At 32.1% G+C, this 22,131-nt stretch overlaps 3 protein-coding genes across 7 annotated transcripts in view; 1 reads left to right on the top strand and 2 right to left on the bottom strand.

Moving 5' to 3' along the window:
- LOC148279847 (ATP-binding cassette sub-family G member 4-like) overlaps positions 1 to 2,229 on the bottom strand; it is a 99,478-nt gene extending 97,249 nt beyond the window's left edge. The window contains exon 1 of the mRNA XM_088229296.1: positions 970 to 2,229. Within this exon, the coding sequence (XP_088085422.1) occupies positions 970 to 1,327 (358 nt within the window). The 5' untranslated portion in view covers positions 1,328 to 2,229. The remainder of the gene's footprint in view (positions 1 to 969) is intronic.
- A 6,027-nt stretch (positions 2,230 to 8,256) lies between these two features.
- On the top strand, positions 8,257 to 20,555 carry LOC148279846 (peroxisomal ATPase PEX6-like). Of its 5 annotated transcripts, XR_015822768.1 has the most exons (10): positions 8,257 to 9,580; positions 9,669 to 9,913; positions 10,189 to 10,391; positions 10,846 to 10,903; positions 10,994 to 11,161; positions 11,437 to 11,583; positions 13,745 to 13,918; positions 16,380 to 16,527; positions 16,633 to 16,772; positions 20,200 to 20,555. XR_015822768.1 is itself a non-coding variant. In XM_088229292.1 (9 exons), exons 1-9 carry the CDS (start codon positions 8,428 to 8,430, stop codon positions 20,340 to 20,342), a joined length of 3,033 nt encoding a protein of 1,010 aa, XP_088085418.1. In that variant the 5' UTR covers positions 8,257 to 8,427; the 3' UTR covers positions 20,343 to 20,555. The 5 variants fall into 5 exon arrangements, 4 of the variants coding, with proteins under 4 accessions (XP_088085418.1, XP_088085421.1, XP_088085419.1 ...); XM_088229292.1 differs by having other exon boundaries at positions 10,189 to 10,903; XM_088229295.1 differs by lacking the exon at positions 10,846 to 10,903 and having other exon boundaries at positions 8,266 to 9,580.
- Positions 20,542 to 22,131, bottom strand: part of LOC148279845 (ATP-binding cassette sub-family G member 1) — a 74,347-nt gene continuing 72,757 nt past the window's right edge. The window contains exon 11 of the mRNA XM_088229298.1: positions 20,542 to 22,025. Within this exon, the coding sequence (XP_088085424.1) occupies positions 21,678 to 22,025 (348 nt within the window). The 3' untranslated portion in view covers positions 20,542 to 21,677. The remainder of the gene's footprint in view (positions 22,026 to 22,131) is intronic.

Genomic DNA, 22,131 nt, shown 5'->3' with positions numbered 1-22,131 from the left:
AAAAAAATATTTATGAAGAAAAAAACATTTCAAAATTTAAAATAATGGTCAAGACATATGTGATAAACAATTTATAAATTAAATATATTTGCAATGTTATTATTAGAACACACATAACAATATGTATGATATGTGTGCCCTACTTTAAGATTTAAATAATAAATAATAATAATAATAATAACTGTCCATTATTTAGGTATTATAGGAGCAAAAATTCATTAACATTTTCTTGTATACCCACCGAACAGGCCATGCCTTTGTGGGATGGATTTTTTGTTTACTATTTTTACTATTAATATGTATTTCAATGTTATGTAATTATGCTTTATTTTTTTAATACTCTGTTTTATCATTTATGTTTATTGTAAAAAAACAAAAAAATTCAAATATTTTTTTTTCTTTTTAAATTAACACAAAATCTTTTTTCTTTTTTTTTCCTCTCCTCTTCCTCCACTATCGACTCGATAGTGGAGGAAGTCGATACATCGCAAATACTTGCACGGCAATATCAACACCGGATATCGGACAAGGTCGTGTTAGTCAATTTATTGGCAGGATTTTATAGGAAAATACTTTTAATGAGGTTTGACATGGGTACATAAGATCCATACTATTGTTTCTCTCGCGGTAAATCAATAAATGAACAAAATAATGTATTTATTTGCAATACCGGCGACGGTTCATAGTCGTACGTAAGTAATCCATGTTCGTATCTTTTTTTTTTTTTTAAACGAAATATTTGCGTTCTTATGATTTACCCAAATATTTAATTTTGAGGGCCATTTTCAACGAGTTGTATATAACTCACTATTAGAAAATGGAATCAAGTTGGGGTAGAGTGGGATTCGAACCACGGACCTTTGGTCCGTGAGGCCGAGACACTAGCCACGGGACCGCAGCCCGATATAAAAAATGATGGATTACTCGAACAAAATAGACAAATGTCACACGGAAATTATTAGAACTTACCCGTGCGGAATATTCCAGTAGTGACAGAGTAGGAGACCTTACTAAAGCTGAGGTCCACAGTGCGGGGGGTCCTCGTCGAGAAGGCCTCCCCGGGGACGAACGGGGTCTCCAGCGGCACCACGCCGCATCCCTTCAGGGGCTCCAGCTTCTGGGCCGCCGGTCTCTTGCTGGACAGGCTCTTGAAGCTGCCGTCGCTCAGGGCTTGGGAGAGCTCCCCGCTGCGAGAGTCGCACTGCGCGTCCAGGCGGCTCTCGCTGCTGAACACTCCCCCCGGGGCCGGCCCTTGCCGCTCGAGTTCCACGGGGCCGGCACTCCGGTTCCTGCGGTGAGAGGTATCCTGGACCCCCGCGGAGAGCATGTCGGGCGCATCCAGATACCCTCCACTTAGTAACAGTAAGGCCTAGCCAATACAGTATCTCCAACTTAACCGACGACTCGTAAAACTGTCATTAATATTTTTATCAATTCATTTTTAGAACGGTATTCGTACGAACAACTTCTTTATTCCTTTTATTTATTATTTAATACATAAAAAAACACGTTTTTATTTCATACTCTTACCGAATATAATCACGCGATCGTTTATCATAGGGTAATTTAATATTTGTTTAGAATGTTTACTTTAAATTTAATAAAAGGGACGTTTCATTACTGGTAAACGATAATTATTAAATTAATTCTTATCAGTACCTTCGCGTTCTATCGCGGGATCGACACAATGATATCTCGAAATAATAACCGATCGTGAAATCTAGACTTTGATGACAATCAAACACCAGAAATAAAGGGATACTTTCACATTTAACAAAACGACTCGATTTTACTTCGGATTTCGGAGGCGACGATAACTCCGGTCCTCCCTTTACTGTAAACTCGCTCGTTCTGGGTTCTGGCAAGAAAGGCGAGAGATAGAATTCCGAAGAGTTCTTTGTTCTGTCGCGTCCTTGTGTGTAAACACTAAACACAGACACCGTACATCGTCTATCGGTATTCTGCGCCCCAGCACTCCAAACCCCTCGCAACTGACAGAACGACTGATGAAAAAACTTGCGATAGCGAACGCTGAACGCTGAACGCACTTTACTCCCAACAGCTGAGCGCCGCCAGCGCTAGCAGTGGTCGTAGCCTGTAACGCTGGCTCATTGGCTGTCACTTTCATGCGCCTTTGTTTACAATCCGATCAATATTTACGTAAACATGTTGCAATTTTACACTCAATTTATTGCATGCTTACATCGTGCGAAGGATGCGATCAAACTCGTAACTGTTTTATTAAAACAGTCTTATTTTACGAATACGAAGGGATGGACATTATGCATTTATTAGTATCGCTTAGTTCTGTATTCAAACTGAAAGTATCTAGGTCAGCTGGTTACATAATACACCAATAGTATTTAGGTACCTATTTATAATGCAATTGGTAGATAAACGACATTAAATCAATAAAATACTACTTATAATATTGCAGTACAGTGAGATTTAAAAATATTTGTCGGATTTTATCAAATAAAATATAGGTACACTCTCAGAGTAATAATGCGCGATCCGCTTAGAGAGATGCCATTTTGCACATACAACAAAGCTTTGCACATTTTTGTGTGGTTTTTGGTTTAATAACAGACGTGAAACGGACGGTTTCGTAGCTGCGCGTGCAATTCTCGACCCGAGTGCCCACGTCCCATTGTTTTGTTACAAACTATAGCTAACTTCGTAATTGATCATCCTAGAATGGGCGGCTCCATAAGCGGTAGAGCGTTATTACTCTGAGGGAACACTGCACTACACCTTTTTTTAAACTAAGTAATACAGGTTAAACAATTTTAAAATAACTGGTAAATCAAAGAAAATTCCATTCATGCGTTATCGTGACGATTTATTATTATATCTCTTCATGCAGATGACAACAACTTGGGGATCGGGGACATTCAAAAACTATTTTACAGAATAAATTCAGTAATATCTCAACGGGGAAGAAGAAGCAGGCAGGCAAGATAAAATAGTACACTAATCATTGCTTACGTTTGTTTTGTTTTTAAAAACAGTACCTACCCGCAAAGTGTAAGTTACCGAATACTCCTTTACTTTAATCAATCTTTACTGAATCGGGTTGAGGTCCCGTAGCCAGTGTTGGGGCCAAAACTAAATTGATCAATATTTCGTTTATAAATAATATATTTTGTAACGAACGCATTCAAATTACTGACAACTTCGTGCCAAAGATTTGGCGGGAAAATAATGCCTTACAAAGAGCACTTTTATTGTTTAATTTTGTATACCGACTAGTAATTTCGAATGTTGTTGTTCTGCTTTGCAACATGTTCATTTCTTTCAAAAGTGTCGTATATCGTGAATTATTGTTTTATGCCCTTTTAAATATTTTCTACTGATGTTGAGATATTTATTTTGCTGTGTATACTTTGGACCCTTGTATTGTTTATGTAATATTTCAAAGAACCGGTCATTTGTCCTATACTTAAGTATTGAGATTCTAAATTATTAAGAAAATAAAACTTTGTTATTAGTGTTACACAATTTTATAATTTTACAAGAACACGACTACAGTTTCGGGAGAGCACTCCTCCCATCGACGGGTGATATAAAACTAATATAGTAAACACAGAATATTGTTCACAATGTCATAGTTTTATTTTCATAATAATTTATAATGAAGTGTTTATTGTTGTTGTTCATAGTTTTATTTTCATAATAATTTACAATTAAAAATATTAAGATTCTAGTTTGGTTTATTGTTTTTGTTTTAGGATGTCACATATAATTTAATTTATTGAGGAAGAGAAATCTCGTAATTCTTTGAAAAGGTCTCAGAAATATTTAGTTTTGCGCTTGAATTTCAGTGTTATTTTTTATAGAATGCAATTGAAATATGTTTGGTAAGCTTGTGAGAGAGTAACAAGTTTTTAGTCTTCATCTTGGAGTCTGCAAGTGCCCTTGTAGAGTTGCTGATGGAAAGTCAGACCGTAGCAGGCGAGGAATGTACGCATCCTCGAGTGTTACGTGTATTAGGTAAATGTGTTTACCTATGTAATCATTTAAAGAAACTGCTGTTATCTTTTAGAACAGTTGCAATAATTATTATTTCTGTGCCATTGATTAATGAGCCTCTAGAGACGATGACGGAAGGTCCGAAGTGACAGGCGATGCTTGTACGCATCCTCGAGTGTTATGAATTACGAGTGTGAGGGTGTGATTACCCTGTGGTTTTATTTGAGCTGATTTGTGTGTTTAATGACTATGTGCCCGTCCAACTTTTCAGACTGTTTTCAATTGTGATTTATTTGACATTGCGGAATTTGGATAGTAAATAGTATTTTGAAGAAACTGTGTCTTTTTCCTCATTTGCATGTCACCCGAGATTGGCGAGACCGTCGAAGCGAGAACCCTGCACTAGCTAGCGTGAACAGCTAGTATTGCGGACTCACGGATCAGAGGTCCGAGATTCGAATTCCACTGTACCCTAACTTCATTTCCATTTTCTAACAGTGAGTTATTTACGACTCCTTGAAAATGGTCACCAAAATCGAAATATTTCGGTAAATTATAGGAACGCTAGTATTATGAGACAGGTATAATGACGGAATATAAATCAAAGCCAGAAAAACGACAAAGAATAAAGGTGAGTTCGATTTATGTGATTTATTTCGAATACAAATGACGAGGAGTCGTGGAGGATGAATTAAGGAAAGTGGTAGTGTAAAATTGCATTTGATTCGGTGACGATAAATAAAGAGAAAAAAGTAGACAAAACGTATATTCTGCATTATTCTAAATCAAGCTTGTTAGTTCGTTTCTGTACCTATTATACGAAGTGTTAAATTTGTATAGACCCTTCTTGTTAAATGTTTCACAAAAAAGAGGGATGGTAGAATGTTTCCTATGATCAGTTTTAATGTTAGGAATATACGAAATATCACAGTCTAATTTGTCTGGAGGAGACACACAGTAAGCAATTATATTAATTAGTTATGGCGAATCAAACATATCAATTTTGTTTTATTTTATTAGGTAAACAAACAGTATGTACACAAATATTGCCAATTTCTTTGTATATTAGTGTAAGAAACTCATGCACACACCGAAAAAATTGTTTACACTTAATACAATAATTTAAATTATGTTCAATATAGTAAATGTAAAAGTATAAATGTATACAATAATAAAGTTAAATATCTGCTTCTCTCAAAATTTCTATATTTTTTTTTACCTAAATTTACATACATTGTCACAAAAAATATCAGCCTCGGTAAATATCGACATATTTCACGACAGTGGGCCTTCCCTTAGGAAAGCACTTTCTAACTTTCAATTTTTCTTTTTACATTTTGTTATATTATTTTAATAACATTACTATCTACTGTAATTTGTGATCTATTATTGTATTTAGAATGAATTGGGTCTTTTTTCTGTAATGTTCTAAATATCTGAATAAATAAATGAAATGAAATGAAATATATTGTTATATACAAATGATATAGATAAATCCGTTAATTTATAAACGTCGTAACATGATATTTTTTATAAAAACACCAAAATAGACGTCTGATATCCATGGGCTCATACGACGCAACTAAAAATTCAGAAAAATGTGGTACCTATATAATAATATTACCTACTCAATTTCAGCTATATTGTCTCATCGGTCAAGTTGTCTTTTTACCATCAATGCAATAAATAATAGAGATAAACGGATATACAGTTACTATTCGGTATCCGGCCGGATATGCCGTATACGCCGTTTATGCCGATGCCTTATTGATCCGGCCATGATCCGGCTTAGGAGCTCACCGAAAATCCGGTATCCGGCCAAACCACTATCCGTTTCACTTACAAATAGCCCCTTTATTATAAGTAGGTATTTTTATTTTTATTTTTATTAGTAGAACCTTATTAGAATATTATTAGTAAAAAAAGTCATCCATATTTACCTTAAAAAATACGTATTTTTTCAATATTAATAAAATTATAAATAAAAAAACTAATTATAAACATTGTGTGTTTATTTTTTAATATGAAAAAGTTAATTTCAACTAATTAGATTATTTAATACCTCTGTTCGAAAATTGATTATTTGTTGTCATATCTTATATGATCATTATTTTATCTATACAAGGTTATCTAGTCTTAACCTTATCAAAGGATAATATTTAATAATGATGTACTAAAGTGATATTGTACCCACAATGCATCATATAATTTAAATCACTTACCATAAGATTTCATTCTTGTTTTATACACATTTATTATAAATTAAGTTTTATTACAGTTACCTGTTTATTAATCTCGCCCATAATTAATTGCAGAGAAAATATATCTAAAAAAATAGACGATTTAGCTTCCAATTCGAATCAAAATTATACTACCGTCAAACGGGGTTATTCTGTTTAGTTTCAGTAGCATTTTTTGTTTTGTGTTTTATAAATATTGTTTTTTGTATTAGTTAGTCTATAGGTAAATTGTTATATATTTTATGCGCACTTTTCTTAGCACATCTCAATATCAAAAGATATCATCAATTATATTTATATGAACTTATTTCGCATTTCACATGACAAAATAAAAAAATATGTGAAAATAAACAGTGAAATATATTTTTTTAAAGTAGCTACTTACCCAATAATTGAACCCACCAATACAAAAAGTAATAAAAACAACACTACAAAAAAAATGTACTAAAACTAAGCAGAATAACCCCGTTTGATTTTGCTGTTGTAGATAAAATAAAACAGATTTTTTAAATCAGACTTCTGATTTTAGACAAGAGTTAATTTAAATTGACATTTTGGATGACTGTAATATTTCACTGTCTCCGGACTCCGGACGGAAGAGTAAGAATTATTATCTTACCTTTATGTAGCAAATGATCGAGATAAGCTGCATTTCGTCGCTTCAGTTCGTTTTTATCCAACAAATCAAAAAAAAAACTTTCATAAATAGAGCTTCAAAGTTTTTTCTACGAAATAGGCGTAAATAATGACCACAATGTTTAAAAAACCCCTTAAACAATTATTTTTTTAAAATCGTTGGAATTTTATAAACTTATGTACACTTAACTCAATTTCGTTAAAAATGGCTTGTTAGACAAAAACGAACTACAGCGACGATTTGGTGTTATAATGTTGTACACCTATTCGCCATCGGGTGTGGATAGGTATGATGATGATTTTGGACGACACTTTGAGTTTGAGCAGTTGTTGTCTCAGTTATATATTATGCATATTGCAGATTCAGAAAAAAAGCTTTAATTTACATTGGAGAAGAAAATACAGCCATTCACAAATGTAAGTGCTACCAACTAAGAAATTAATTTAAAATCGTAAAAACATTTTTCGTCTACTGTCTGTTACTAAATTTCGCTATCGCTCTGGTACTGAAAGGGTTAAATCTAATAAATTGAAAAAATAAACACGTAGGAATCTACTGGCAACACCAATGTTGCCAATTTAGCGACTTTGTCGCTAGATTAAGCGACATTTTGACATTGAAAACCACTTATTTATTTTTTTGGCTACAAATAAATTCCAGCGACTTTTAAGCAAGCTGTCAAAAGTTAAAGTAAAAATTGAATCAAATTTTACTCCCAAAAATATAGAAAGGAATAGGAAGACAGGCGTTTCAAGTTTATTTTATTAAAATGAAATATTTTTGTCATTAATATGACATGTAATTACTTATAACGAAATGATATTAAGTGACATTACTGACTTTTTATAAAAATAACAATTATTTTGTTTTATTTTACCCATATAATGTATTTATACTCTTTTGTTATAATGCACATGGCTATAGAGATGCCTTTTCACTATTTTGCAAAGAAAAAGCGTTCCGTATTTTTTTTTGTGAATATAATACGAGTATATGGTGACTGTTTTTTAAATTTATCACAATGAAATATTTAAAAATTTTAAAAAAATTAACTGAGGTAATAATAAATTACTCTTTACTACTTTTTTTATCAGTAGCACCGAGAATATACATTTTTTAACATCTAATTTCCTTAACTTATGGCATTACCTACTTATATCTGTTTAATTTCTATTAAATAAAAACTTGAACATATTTTCATATTTTAATTATTATCAAAAAGGATTAATTATACTTGAAGGTAATTGTGCAAACTCCACCAAAAATTCTTGCCCCCCCCCCCTCCCCCTCACCAACATCTACCACCACAATCCTTCGCCACCACCCCCCTCCGTCATACATCTTAAGATCTAGCGACTTCTAGCGACTTTTAAACCTCCGTTTAGCGACATTTGCTCGTGACGAGTTGGCAACACTAAGATTGTTTTGTATTTTATTGGAAAGTCGCTGTCATTATTTGAGCGTGATTTGAACTTTGATTTCTAAGATTTTTAACGAAATGCACAATCTAGTGGAACATTTTACTTCCAATTACTTGTATTTATAATTAACAACTAGTGTGATATTTTTTACTGAATTATGATTTATGTACAAACCAAGATGTTAAAGACCGCTAGATTCATATTGAAAATCATTTATCCAAGTTACAATACTTGTGGATTTCTCATACATTTATTTATAAAATACTGTGCTGAAATGTGTTTAAAAAGAAAATACACCTATCAGTATTTTCGTGGATTCAAATTTAAGGTTATACCAGAAGAACTGCATGGCAAGTTAGTGAGTTCATCTAACGATTTTGACAGCAGTGATATGCATCATCAAATTATCGTGCCTAAATTTCTGTATGACACATTGTACGGGGAAAATATATTTTATAGAGACGGGAATTCGTTATGGGTATCTCTTCGAGTTCCTGATGTAAAGAAAATGTTTAAGGGCATCGTAGAAAAACAAAATGATATTAAAAAAATAAAGAATTATCTGGCGATCAGTTCTGCATCTTCTAACATGTTAGAAAAATTAAAAAGAAACAGTTTCCCTTTCACCATCGCCAGCGCATTGAGCCTAGCAAACATACATAATGAACGGATTGTTCAAATTGTTCCACAGCCTGACATTGCATGCGATTATATATATTTAACGGAAACACATCTTTATAATATAAATAATATCTTGGGTGCTAAATATTTATCCGAAGAGTTTGGATTGCAGTTTGCTCATATTGAATCTCAAAATTTAGCTCCCGTCGTTGCCTCGCAAATGGTTATACAGATGGTCAACTCATCTCCGTATATCGGAACTGATCTCTTGGATGTTATGTTGAGTACTTATTTCAAAACCCCGAGATTTTTGCATCAACATGATTATTTTGGCATCACCGTTAATGAAGAATTCACCGGACACCTGTACATGAAGTACTTCGGAGTGTTAAAACATATACCTAAAATTTATTTTAAATGTTTGCATCTGAAATCTAAGATTACTACACCTTCGCGTAAAACGCAGACAACCGTAAATACTGGGTGTTTTGTTGTCAAAGGAGAAACAGAACTACGCCAAGAGCAACACTTTAATTCTTTTATACCTCGTAAGAGATTTATTTCAGTAAATAAAGAAGATACTAAGATGCTCACTCACCAAAAATATATTCAATCTTGTCCGTTTGGTCTGTCAAAATATTTACAAGAAATGCTGCTAGCACTTAAACCATTTGTCCTTGATAAAAAAGGTAAATATTCTTAGTACCTATTTAATTTTATTGTTTATCTCCAAATATTTTATTTAGTTTTGATACATTTTTCTTGCATTTATTTTAGTAAATTTACTTCAAAATGAGTTGAAATGTGTTGTCCAACCTGTGTTCCTTCTCCGTGGAGAGCTAGGAGCGGGATGTCGGTTATTATCTTTACGGCTTGCTGAACATCTCGGTCTCAACTACTGTTTTGAAACATGTCGACGTATTATGTCCTCGACTGCTAAACAAACAGAAGCAAAAATTGATGCGTTGCTTCAAAAAGCTAAAAGTATCTCACCTGTGCTGATTCACTTATGTGAATTTGATGTAAGTAAAATTAGTGGCATTTAAAAATTTTAACGTAAATTGTTGCATTTTAATCACTCTGAAAAGGTGACCTTTGAAGCTGCATTTTTAAATATCACACATTGTATAAAAATACAGATGTTTTTCATTTACTCATGCGCTTTGAAGGAATGACCAAAAGTTGTAACATAACCTAATTATTGCGGAAATTAATATAAATTTTCCCCTGGAAATGACTATAATATTTAACATTTTCTCAAGTGCATCTACTTTACAAATGTTTATATATTTTTTAGATTTTAGGTATAGACCCAGAAAAAAATGAAGACTCCCGAATTGTCGATAGTTTTGTAAAAAAATTGAAAGATTTATATGAAAATTTTACAAAGTTTCCTATAATTCTAATAGCTAGTTGTGATACTTCCGTGGAACTCAAAAGCAACCTTCGCCGGATATTTTTAGATGAGTTCAAAATTGCCAGTCCCAATAAACAAGAAAGGTTAGAAATTCTTACATGGCTCTCCATCTCAAAGAATATTATATTTTGCAATGAAGATTTTCATGAATATAGTCATCAGAAAAACGACAAAATTATAGTCTTAAATACAAATAATCATATAAAAGTATCTGAAAGATTACAAAAGGAAAAAGATACCTTTTTGAGAACAAAATCAAAAGGTGTTGGTAAGAAATCAAAATCCAAAGAAATCGATAATTTGATTCCGCAAAATGAAATTGCTATTTTAGAAAGTACTGTACCTCAAAGTAATATACAATTAAATCCAGTAAATGAATTACTTCACGACAATGCTGTTGACATGCTCAATAAAATTTCTTCTAAAACGGATAGTTTTGTATATGGTGATTTAGATACATTAACAAACTTAGCTCTTATTAATGGTTATACCTCTCAAAAGACTGAATCTAACCAACTTATCAATGCTGATCAGCAGAATGTTCGATCACTGAAGATGGGACCTGTTCGGGAAAAAGATTTTGATGATGCTCTAGGTAAATTTAACCCTAGAAATGAAAATGCTGATTTTATATTTTGTATCCAAATGTAAATTTTCAATAGTACTGTTTATTTATATGTTGCAGAAACTATGCGCCTTATACAAAGCAAGAAATTAGGTACTTTAAAGATTCCAAATGTTAATTGGGAGGATATTGGTGGTCTCAAAGAATTGAAGAAGGAAATATTCCGTACTATTGAACTGCCTTTAAAGTTTCCCCATTTATTGGCCAACAGTGGTTTAAAACGATCAGGTAAAAAGATTTTCCTTACAGTTTATTTCATCAATAAATGTTTCATACGAAAATCTGTTAGATAATTGCTTGTATGGGATTCAGTATATGTAGCACTCGTATTTGAATTAGAAAATTCCAGGTTTTGATTACTGATGTGCATCATATTCATTTGAGTATTGTTGGTAATTATAGAAAAAAAAAACAGATTGTTTCGCACTTTAGCTTGGAAAACAAGAGATACATTTTATTTTCATGACTGAAGGATTATTATAAACCGTGATGTAATTATGCAGGTTTGTTGTTGTGGGGTCCACCTGGATGTGGAAAAACTCTTGTTGCTCGAGCTATTTCTTCTCAACTCCGTGCAGCTTTCCTCAGTGTCAAAGGACCAGAACTGCTAGATATGTACGTGGGACAATCTGAGAGGAACATGCGAGATAGTAAGTAACTTTTTAAAAGTCAATACATGATATTTGTAAAATATATTTTTCAGTTGGAAAATATTTGCAATCTCATTATATTGACTTTCTTCAAGTGTCTCATTATAAAAGAAATGTGTTGTAGTAAAGTGATACCTTCACCTGACATTTAAAACAAAATTTTTATTTTATTAATACAGCTAAACTTGGTTATTACGAGGAAGACGGGACTGACTAAATTTGTTCGTTACAGGCATAACTCGTTATACCAGAGGAAGGTTTTTTAAAATCCAATTGCCATTGCATATTGTCACTATTGAAAATAATGATAAATTACTATAAATCATATTTCAACCATATTTTTGATACTTTGTCAATGTTGTCGGCGAAAACACCAATTAGATACTTAGACACTTGCAGTGTCATAAACGTAAACCGATCCCAATGCCCAGCGCATCGGTACTAAGTTAGTCCCCCATTTGGATTTTATTACGCAGATTCTTATTTTGAAAATTATGTTTTTAAACAATTGGAGAGTTTGCTCAACTGTAGACAATATTTTTGTTCAATATGTCTGAAAAGAAGCTTATTATAAAAGTTAATAAATGTATGGAGAAAACCACAAACTAGAATGTCAACTAATGTTTTATTTTATTTTATTTTATTTGGGATTTTTACAGCTATTACAAAAAAAATAGTAGAAATATATTAACTATACTAGAGCCAACTAAAAAAATCCACTGTAAATCTAATAATACATAAGATATAAGAAAAGTTTCCTCATTATATCTGAGATTTTACTATTTCCGTGATCATTATCATACCAAGTTTGACTGTATACCATATAAAATATTTTTTTTTACAAAATTTGAAGTCCTCACTAGAGAAACCTGTTCTAAAGAGAACTGTACACTGTACAGTGTTGATTTAAAAAAAAAAAAATATTTCACATACCATTAAAATATTTTTCTTATTTCTTCTACCCTAATTTTCTTCAGCCAGATTTTGATTTCTCTTTTGAAATATTATTTGTTATGTTCTTCTTCTTATCTTTCCTCTCTCCAATAGAGGTTGGAAATCGTTGCAGCAATTATTTATTGACAGCTGCCCTGAACAAGGACCGAGTGCTGCGATGGAACCAGTCACGCAAGTTCTTTAGCCAAGAGATGAGCCTTCTACCTGCACTGCGTCTTCCTTCAATCCTTCCTTGTAGAAAGTTATATTATTTTTCGTCTCTTCTCACATGCCCAAAGTACTCAATATTTCTTTTCTTTATGGCCTTCAGTACCTCTTTATCCTTTTTCATCCGTCGGAGAACGTCATCATTTTTGGATTCTGTCCTCCCAGGAGAATATATCTATTTTGAAGTGTAAAAAAAGTACCAAGAAGACATAACATCGTACAATGCGCATTAGGAGGTCTATATTGAAGTTTCTACTGCAAAGGAGATCACGCATTCTGAAAAAGCAGTCTTGCGCCATCTCTATTCTGACTTTTGTTCGTATTTGTTATCAGTTAACTTAATTTTATGTGGAAGCATATTAATGGCAGAAAAATAATCCTTGGACCTTTGACCAAATTTTTATATATACATTAGTTGATTACAGAGACACAGTTTATAGTGACACATCCAGGAACGACTAATTCCTGTGAAATGTTGTGTTTAAGGGAGGAATATTGACAATGATATTATTTCTTGCCCTTGTTTCATGTTCATGAGCATGACAATGTCAATCTCCAAATTTGTCTAGTAGAATAATTTTAGCTTGTATTGCAAATACATTGCATCCAAAGTCGTCTAGTTTCTAGATAAAAAATATTTTTTTATTTAATACTATTCAAAATTGTTTTAATAAGGAAGTTCAGTACTACGGGAAATTCTATGGAAAAATATTTTCTTACACATGTAAAGATTAGGGCATTTAATTGTATGGCGGAGTTTTTCAAAACTGTATGGAAAATTTTTATAAAAATAAGTTTTGATAAAGATCAACAGCTGTTTTGAATAGCCAATCAATTATGTGTTAGTTTAGATTTCCAGTTTCCAGGAAGCTATGTTTATGTCAGCTAAAATCACCGACAACATGTGACGTCACGGGCGGATTAAGTCTCGATTTCTCTGCGTACTATTTTTGAAAGTATTGCGTTTCATAAATATAAAAAATATTGTATTTAATTTCAGTGTTTGCTATGGCCAGAGCATCGGCTCCGTGTGTCATATTCCTGGACGAGGCGGAGGCAGCAGCGGGGGCCAGAGGAGCTTCAGGAGATGCCGGGGGAGCTGCAGATCGCCTGGTAAGCCAACTCCTGGCAGAACTGGATGGAGTAGCAGCAGCACAGGGCGATTCACAAACTGGTAATTTATAATTTTTATTTATAAATATACAGTTTTTTTACTGTTTCATCCCACAAGGCTTAACTTTATTTTGTAGGGTTTAATTTCTTTTGGTATTTCTTTTTTATTTATCTTATTATTTAATGTATGTGTATCTTTTTTTTCTCCTAGTTTAGTTTGCCGTATTAAGAATAAGATGAATATTGTAATTACCTAAGTAATAATGCGCAGCTGGCTTATAGAGATGCCATTTGCATAGAATAAAAGAGTTGCAAATTTTTGGTTAGCCACAACTTCTTTTTGCTAGCGGTCATTATTGTTTGGTTTGACAAAAGACGCGCAATAGATGCTTTCATCACTGTGCTTGCCTTTGCTCATAAATAGAGTGTAAATTTCCTTATTGTAATAATACTAGAAGAATTATAGAAATATAAATAGGAATAACCCTGCAATGAAGAGTTTGGCTCATTGTTTTGCTGCAAACTGTAGCTAACTTGGTACATAATTGATAATCCTAGATCAATTTTTGTGCATAAAAGCGGCTTTATAAGCGGTGGCATGTTATCACTCTGAGGTAAATTACCTTTATGTTTTTTTTTAAAGGATCTTCACCGACAAGCCATGTAATTTGGCTTGGAGAGTCTGGTCACTAACAATAATTTGTTATTTATTAAAAAAAAATATTAGGTCATCACGCAAATTGATTGATGTACACGGTTTTTCAGGGTCACACCGTGAAACTTTAGAGGAACATTATTTACGATGTGCTTTTAAAAATTAATAAGATATTTTGGAAAACTCACATTTTTTTATTTAAAAAAAAATTACATTGAAAACGCATTTGAATAACGAAATCTAATACACCAAACGCGGACTACGGAAGCGGTTGGGTAGGGGAGGGGTAAGGGTTTGTAGAAAAGATGCCAGACGCAAAGAATGTTCTCTATTTTCAAATTATAATAATAATTTTTTTCTAAAAAAAAATAGTTTTTTAAAAAAAAAGTATTAGGATTTTTAAAAAGTTTACTATGAAGAATGTCTCTGAAGTTTTGCGGTCTGAAAGTTTCTGAGTAGAAAAAACAACCCGTTTGATTTTATTCAATAAATAAAATAAACTTCTACACATTTAATAAATAAAATAATGAATGTTCTAATAATTAAGATTTGTTTTTTTATATTTTTATTTACTATATAAAATATTTTATATAAAAATGTAATTTAAGAGTCCTTCTCACTAGGGAAACCTGTTTTGAGGAGGACTGTACATTATTGTACTGTATTCCTATTCTTTTTATGAAGAATGGGTGTCAGTGCGACCTGTATTGATCTGTTTTTATGGATCACCGTTAATTAGTTCTCGTCCTCCAAGTCTATGTCTTTAATGATCCTGGTTACCGAGTGGAGGGCGAGTGTTCTCACATTGCTAAATCTCCCCCTCCAACCCTAGATCCTTAAAGTAACTAGCTATTAGGTAGGGGGCGAGCGCTCTAACATCTTTAGATTTAACCAGTTGCCCCCGAGGATAGGACTTTTGTGTAATAAATACATAAGTACAGGTAATTGTACTAAAAAATTAAGATTTCTCTTCTAACAATTTACTGAAATATTAATATTTTTTTATTTGAAACCACATTCCAAAATTTTACAAAATTACTGTAGAAAACGGGAAGCAAACCTTTTGACATCGGATCTGGATTTGAAATAGAATTGTACAATGGGAAAATTATTTTTGGCAGAGGATCAAAAATACCGCTGGAGTACTAGAAACACTTTTGTTTTATAATTATTTAGGGTAAAAATAGCAATAATATAAAACTAACGCTTTTTAGTCCCTATAATGAATTTATTGCATTAAAATTAACATCAATTAACATTTAACATTTTTGTAAAAAATACAGGTTACGTCGTATTGCAGTATCACCGACGATATGTAATTTATTATACTGAGTTTAAAGCTTTCATAACTAAAAATAGTTTAAAAAGTTCTTCTAGCTGTTCATTATTAAAAATGTTGTTTATTTTACGTTTTTTTTTAAATGCTATGTAAATGCAAGATACATTATGACTACACTGGAACTTGATTTTACACAGGGGATACACACAGTACCGTGTAAACAAGTATACTAAAAAAAAACAATGGTGGATAGGTTTGCTTGTAGAAAAATCTTTTTGGAATAAAAAAAAATATTGTTTACTACTAATTGCATCTTAATTTTAAAAATAAATAAAACTTGGCAACGAAGTACTTTGAAAATTCGTAATAAAGAATATTCACTATCTACGATATGTAGGGAATTCCAAAAATTAATAGTATAATTATATTACTATTATGCATCGTCAAATTGATGTTCAAATTTTATTGTTTTAATTTTTGTACGGTAATTATTTCAAAACCGTGTATAAAGAGGTTCCAGTGAAGATGGTTTTAATAATTTGCTAACCTGTAAAGGTTTACATACATTAAAATGAACTCTGTTTTTAGGTCCTGTAATAGTGATAGCAGCAACCAACCGTCCAGACCTTGTGGAACCTGCTCTATTGCGCCCGGGGCGACTAGACAAACTTCTCTACGTTGGACCTTATCAAGGAAATAGCGACAAAGTCAGAGTTCTTATAGCTTCTTGTAGAGGGTAAGAATCTTATAAGACTTAAAAAGATTTTAATATACCCAAGGATTTTTTTAATGAATAAAATTAACAGCTTAAAGGTTGAACTATTGAATGTATGTTTTTCAGGTTTAACTTGTCAAACTGTGTAAATCTAGAGAATGTATCGGATTTACTTCCTGATAAATGTACCGGAGCAGACTTGGCATCCATTGTGAATAAAGCGAGAAAAAGTGCTCTTACCAGAACCATCCAAACTGCCGAGACAGGTACTTTTTTCCTACTACATAGTTATAAGAAACATACATAGCTGAGGCTAAGTTCATCATGCCATGTTCTGATTATGAAAGTTATCAGATAGACATGAATTATCCCAATATTCCCCTTCTTACTTGCATACTAATCCTGCTAAATTCTCCTAGACTTCTAATCCTGAAACTCCTATTAGAAACCTTACAATTCATTTTACATATTTGTCTTTGATGTCATTCTATTAAAACATGACATTGGAAAAATTGGTACTCACTTGAAAAACAATAACACCATCCATGATTGATTCATAAACTAGCCCGAAAGAGTACTATTTCTGTATATTCCCGTCATCATTTAGCATTAAGTCTTGAAGCAAGAATTGTCTTCTAAATTGTGTTAAGACAGCAAATTTGTATTTTGAATGTTTTTTTTATGGCCATATTAAAATTACTGAATGGATTATATCGCACCTTTAAAACGAAAACGACTTAACTCAAAAAAAGGTTGAAATGAGTTAAGGTCATAAAACGACTTCAATGAACATTATCCATCTTTCTGCATTTAAAAAAAGCAACATTCGGGTGGGAATAGGACAAAACCGTTACATCGGTCTCTTTTTTACTCAGATAATTTAGATTCCGTGTCAGTACGGAAGTGACGCTATTAGTGTTGTGTTAACATTGCTGTGTGAAGGACACAACGCAGACAAACATACAGTGACCGAAAGCCGATTGAGTCGATTTTATTCCGATACAAATGGCAAGTTTACCTTATTTTTAAAAACATTAAAATGACCCATTTAGCCAACTTACCGATAATCTTAGTGACTTATTTAAGTTTACGTCATTTTATTATTTAAATTATTTATTTATTTATCATATATACGGCCTAAGCCAATTACAACAGTTACATGAAGAAACATAAATGCAAGAAACTGAACAAAAATAACATAAAACTATTTAGCAAAGACAAACAAGGGCAAAACAATAATTGTATACAATATATTCATAAAAACGAAAGACCTAAGACTTCGAGCTAAACCATGCCAATCCAACTTCATCCCACACTGTTAGTCGCGAAGAGATCTACGAAAAGCCGGAAGATCCATCCCAAAGAATTCCAAGTCGTGTGATGAATTGACTAATCTATACATTCTGGACATTGGGGCATAAAAACCAAAGTTGCTCTTAGAAGATTTTATAAACAGCAGATTTTGACTTCTGGTGACACGGTTGGGAACATGAAAAGAAATTGATTGCAACAGAGATGGGACATCACTCAAAGCATTAAGTATTTTGAAAATGCGTATAAGGTCCATCTCAGTTCTACGTCTCTCCAATGAAGATAGATTAAGAGATTGCTCTATTTCAAAATAGGGATAATTATTACCCCTTTGTAATCCGAGCAACCATGCCACTTTTCTTAGAAAACGGTGTTGGACAGACTCGATATGGTCAATATGAGTCCTGTAGAATGGAGACCAAATAGGAGAAGCGTATCTAGATGGGGTCGAACTAGTGAGCAATAAAGAGTTTTGATGGTATTAATATTTTTGAAGTCCGCCGTTACTCTATTGATAAAACCGAGAAGTTTGAGAGATTTGTTTACAATATTATCAATGTGTTCACGATATGAGAGTTTACTATCTAAAGTAATGCCAAGATCAAAGGATCTTGGCATTACTTTAGATAGGATCAATAAAGATTGACAAAAAGGGAAGTATTTTTTAGTTTGTAGTTGAATTGTATAGGTTTTTTTCGTCGCGAGAAAGATATTATTTTACATTTGTCAATGTTAAGTTGAAGACAATTGATGACTTATTTACGTTTATGTATTATAATATATTTTTTTTATTATGCTTTTTATTATGGTATAATTTTTAACTCAAAATTTGGTGCTTACTTAAAAAAATAATAAAACAACCATCGAAAGAATACGGCGGTGTCACAAATTACATTATTCTTTTGCAATTTCCCAAAAAGTTGATTTTTTGAGTTGAGTCTTTTTCATCCTTAAGGTGACATTATGTAGATAAATAAATAATATTATATGTTCTAAATTAAATTTGCGATCCATCTATATCACATTATTTCTAGACGTATTTGATATTTTATGCCCTTAAAACATAGTGGTTTATTTTATTTATGTATCATTTTTTAATGCAGATATGTGTATATGATTATGTACTTGTGGGAGGTATAGTGAGCGGTGATAGCAGGGTGGCCCGCGGTCATTCGGGTGAATATAAAAATATTTAAGCGAGTGACCGTGGATCATCTTGCTGTCGCTTCTTGCTGAGCCGCCTGCGGGTGCGATACCCTACCGTTATCGCACCATAATGATACAACTTGCATCTATCTGGGTACGGGTTTACCTACATAGATAGATGTAACAAAAATAATAATATTGGAAATATACATAGAACATAATGTAGTCTTAGGGATTACATGTAAATATTTTTTTATGTAATTACGCATTGTATTAATACGTAAATGTGTTTTTTTTTTTTTAATACCCATAAATATTATTATTATATCCATATTACAAGTGCCCCGGCTCAACACGGATTTTCTAGCGAGTTGGAGCAAGTTCACAGACATGGGTCGTTCCTGATTGTGTCGCTTTAAACTGTGTCTCTGTCCTTAACAAATGTATGCATAATGTAATTAATAAATAAATAAATAAATAAAAATATTGACCACCATTAATTCGTTGGGTAATTTCTACAACTAGGTAACTTTAAAATCTTAGTTTTTGAGTAAACCACTAAAAACACTTCAACTTCAAAAACGTCAACAGATGGAAAAGTCGAAAGAATAGATGTTCATGTTAAAATATATATATAAATATATACATATATGTATGTATATAGACAGAACGGTCAATGTGGCCACTTAAACCAGCCAATGACAGGTCATAAGCCCTGTGGAAGTCTAGACTTCTATATTCCCTACTGTAAAATGTTCTTCATGTCTGTTGTAATATTTATTTATTTTATTAGGTAAACAAACAGTATGTACACAAATATTGACAATTTCTTTGTATATTAGTGTAAGAAACTCATGCACACACCAAAAAAATTGTTTACACTTAATACAATAATTTTAATTATGTTCAAAATAATAAATGTAAAAGAAACGAAATTAAAAAATATGTATATAATAATAATAATAAAGTTGAATATCTGCTTCTCTCAAAATTTCTAAAATTTTTGACCTAAATTTACATATCTTCCTCCATGAATGCTACAGATAGGCAAGTGCGTGAGTTGGGCGAGGGCGTGAATGATTAAAATCATATTATGATGACTTGTCTATTTGTGGAGACGGATAAAAAAAATGTGTTTTTAGTGGGTAACTCACAAATGTTGATTTTGAAGTTACCTAGTTTGTAGTAATTACCCCGCAAATTAGTAGTAAAAATGTGTTACAACATTTGTTTCAGGAGGAAAAGATCCTTCTCTTCTTTCGGAAGAAAATATCGTGATTACCGATGAAGATTTTCAGAAAGCAATAACGAGTTTTGTACCATCAATTTCAAAGCAAGAAATGGATCACTACGAATCCTTAAGACATAAACTCTCATAAAAAATAAGAGGATGTTCTCATTTAGAGTTAACATATTGATCGCCACTCTGCCAAGGGCGAAGAGTGGGGAATGAAGTTTTATTTACTGCGAAATCGCATAAATGAAATCACTCGATGATTATTCCATGTCTTTTGTAATGCAAAGGTACATTATTGTGTAATTGTTTCAAGTAAACCCAAAATAACAAAATAAAATATGTTTTTGTTTTCTAATATCAGCTTTTATTTCTTAATAAAGGTTAAGAGCATCATTTCAATTAACATTAAAACATAAATTAACAAAATCTAAAACAATACAAGTATTGGCTTTTTTTAAGGCAAGATCAATAAATTACACATTAATTGGGTTTACGATAATATATGCATATAAATATCAATTTTTGGTATTAATATTTGTATTAAACATATTTGTTTTCCATAATGTATACCACAGTGAACAATTTAATAGGTTCATAAACCTCTACCTAACAAAATAATATAATGTTTTATTATATTTATAGTATAACTAATAATAGTATGATGAAAAATCCAAAATATAAAATTAAAGCATTATCTAAATTTAATTATCAATTTAATCATGGTTACTAAATATTGGTATGGTTTTGTTATCTTTGGAAATAATACAATTATATACGATATTTTATTATTCCTATAAAACTTGTTTCTCCTGGGACCAAAAATATCTTCCGATTTTTAGAGATTCCTTGTACCAAAAACATGAATAAAAATTAAAACATGACCTTGAAATTGAAATAAAACTAATATAAATCTCGTTGAAAAAAAAACTAGGTAAGTACATACATATTGTACAAGTCTGCATGTTCTTGAATTTTTGTTGTTTTGGAAAAAAAAACTAAATTTGATTAAAATAAATTTGCAAGAGATTTATACCACTTCCGTAATCTAATTAAACATCTTATTTGGAACATTAGTAATTTGAGCTACTGTCCTATGCTCTGTTAGTATTTAATTATCTCTCATAATTAGAACACACTCATAATTCTACTTTTTTCTTACACAATACTAAATGTGCTCTAATTGAAATATTGTGTTACAATAGCAAAACCTGTGCCCTAATAGCTTCTTTGAAATTTTGATAAATACAAGTCAGTCATTTTTACTTAGTTCCCCAATTTGAGACATTGTTTAAACTCGTGAATTTTCTGAGTAAAGCAAAGAGTAAAAAGATTTGATCAATACTGTGTATTTAAATTTATGTTTATTTAAACCGTTATTTTACAGAGAATCTTTTCTTTCGTGTATCATTCCTTTTATCAGTCTTAGATTCTTCGTAATGCATTGCCAACAAATTTAATATATAATACTCATTTATTTTTATCTTCTATTGAGTCTACACCACAGTGCTCCGGCTGTAGCCACATGCATAAATATACCAAATCCTACGACTATGCCTAAATTACCCCATATGTTAACATCTACAATATCCATTTCTGTGAGGAACTTTTGTGGCGTAACATAGTGGCAGTACTTCAAGCCGTCACCGTCGCAGTCCAGTTTATCTCGGGACAGCCCATAGACACTGTACACCAAGCTGTGGAACCCCGCCCTGAAGTAGGAGACATGAAACATCCAGCGAAAGATGGCCGGAGTATCCATGAGACGAATGCAGAATCCAAACACCGAAAATAGAACTGCTACAACAGGTCCGATGAATACAGCTATCTGGAATTTGCACATAGATATTTGAATTATAAAAAAACGTTAATAATTTTGAAACCAAAAAGCAGCTTTTATTTTATTTTTAGGGTACAAAATTAAGACCTCGAGT

Source organism: Micrasema longulum, unplaced genomic scaffold, assembly GCF_059751315.1.
Source record: "Micrasema longulum isolate JH-2025_06_02 unplaced genomic scaffold, ASM5975131v1 h1tg000662l, whole genome shotgun sequence".
NCBI classification, from domain to species: domain Eukaryota; kingdom Metazoa; phylum Arthropoda; class Insecta; order Trichoptera; family Brachycentridae; genus Micrasema; species Micrasema longulum.
Note: the sequence above shows the minus strand (reverse complement) of the source record. Positions and strands in the feature narration are given on the sequence as shown.

Excerpts from the sequence above, each read along its gene's own strand:
- LOC148279846 (XM_088229292.1), top strand. The coding sequence starts at position 8,428 with ATGATTTATGTACAAACCAAGATGTTAAAGACCGCTAGATTCATATTG. Across the intron at positions 9,581-9,668 it reads ATTTGTCCTTGATAAAAAAG|TAAATTTACTTCAAAATGAG; the intron begins GTAAATATTCTT and ends CATTTATTTTAG. Across the intron at positions 9,914-10,188 it reads TTCACTTATGTGAATTTGAT|ATTTTAGGTATAGACCCAGA; the intron begins GTAAGTAAAATT and ends TATATTTTTTAG.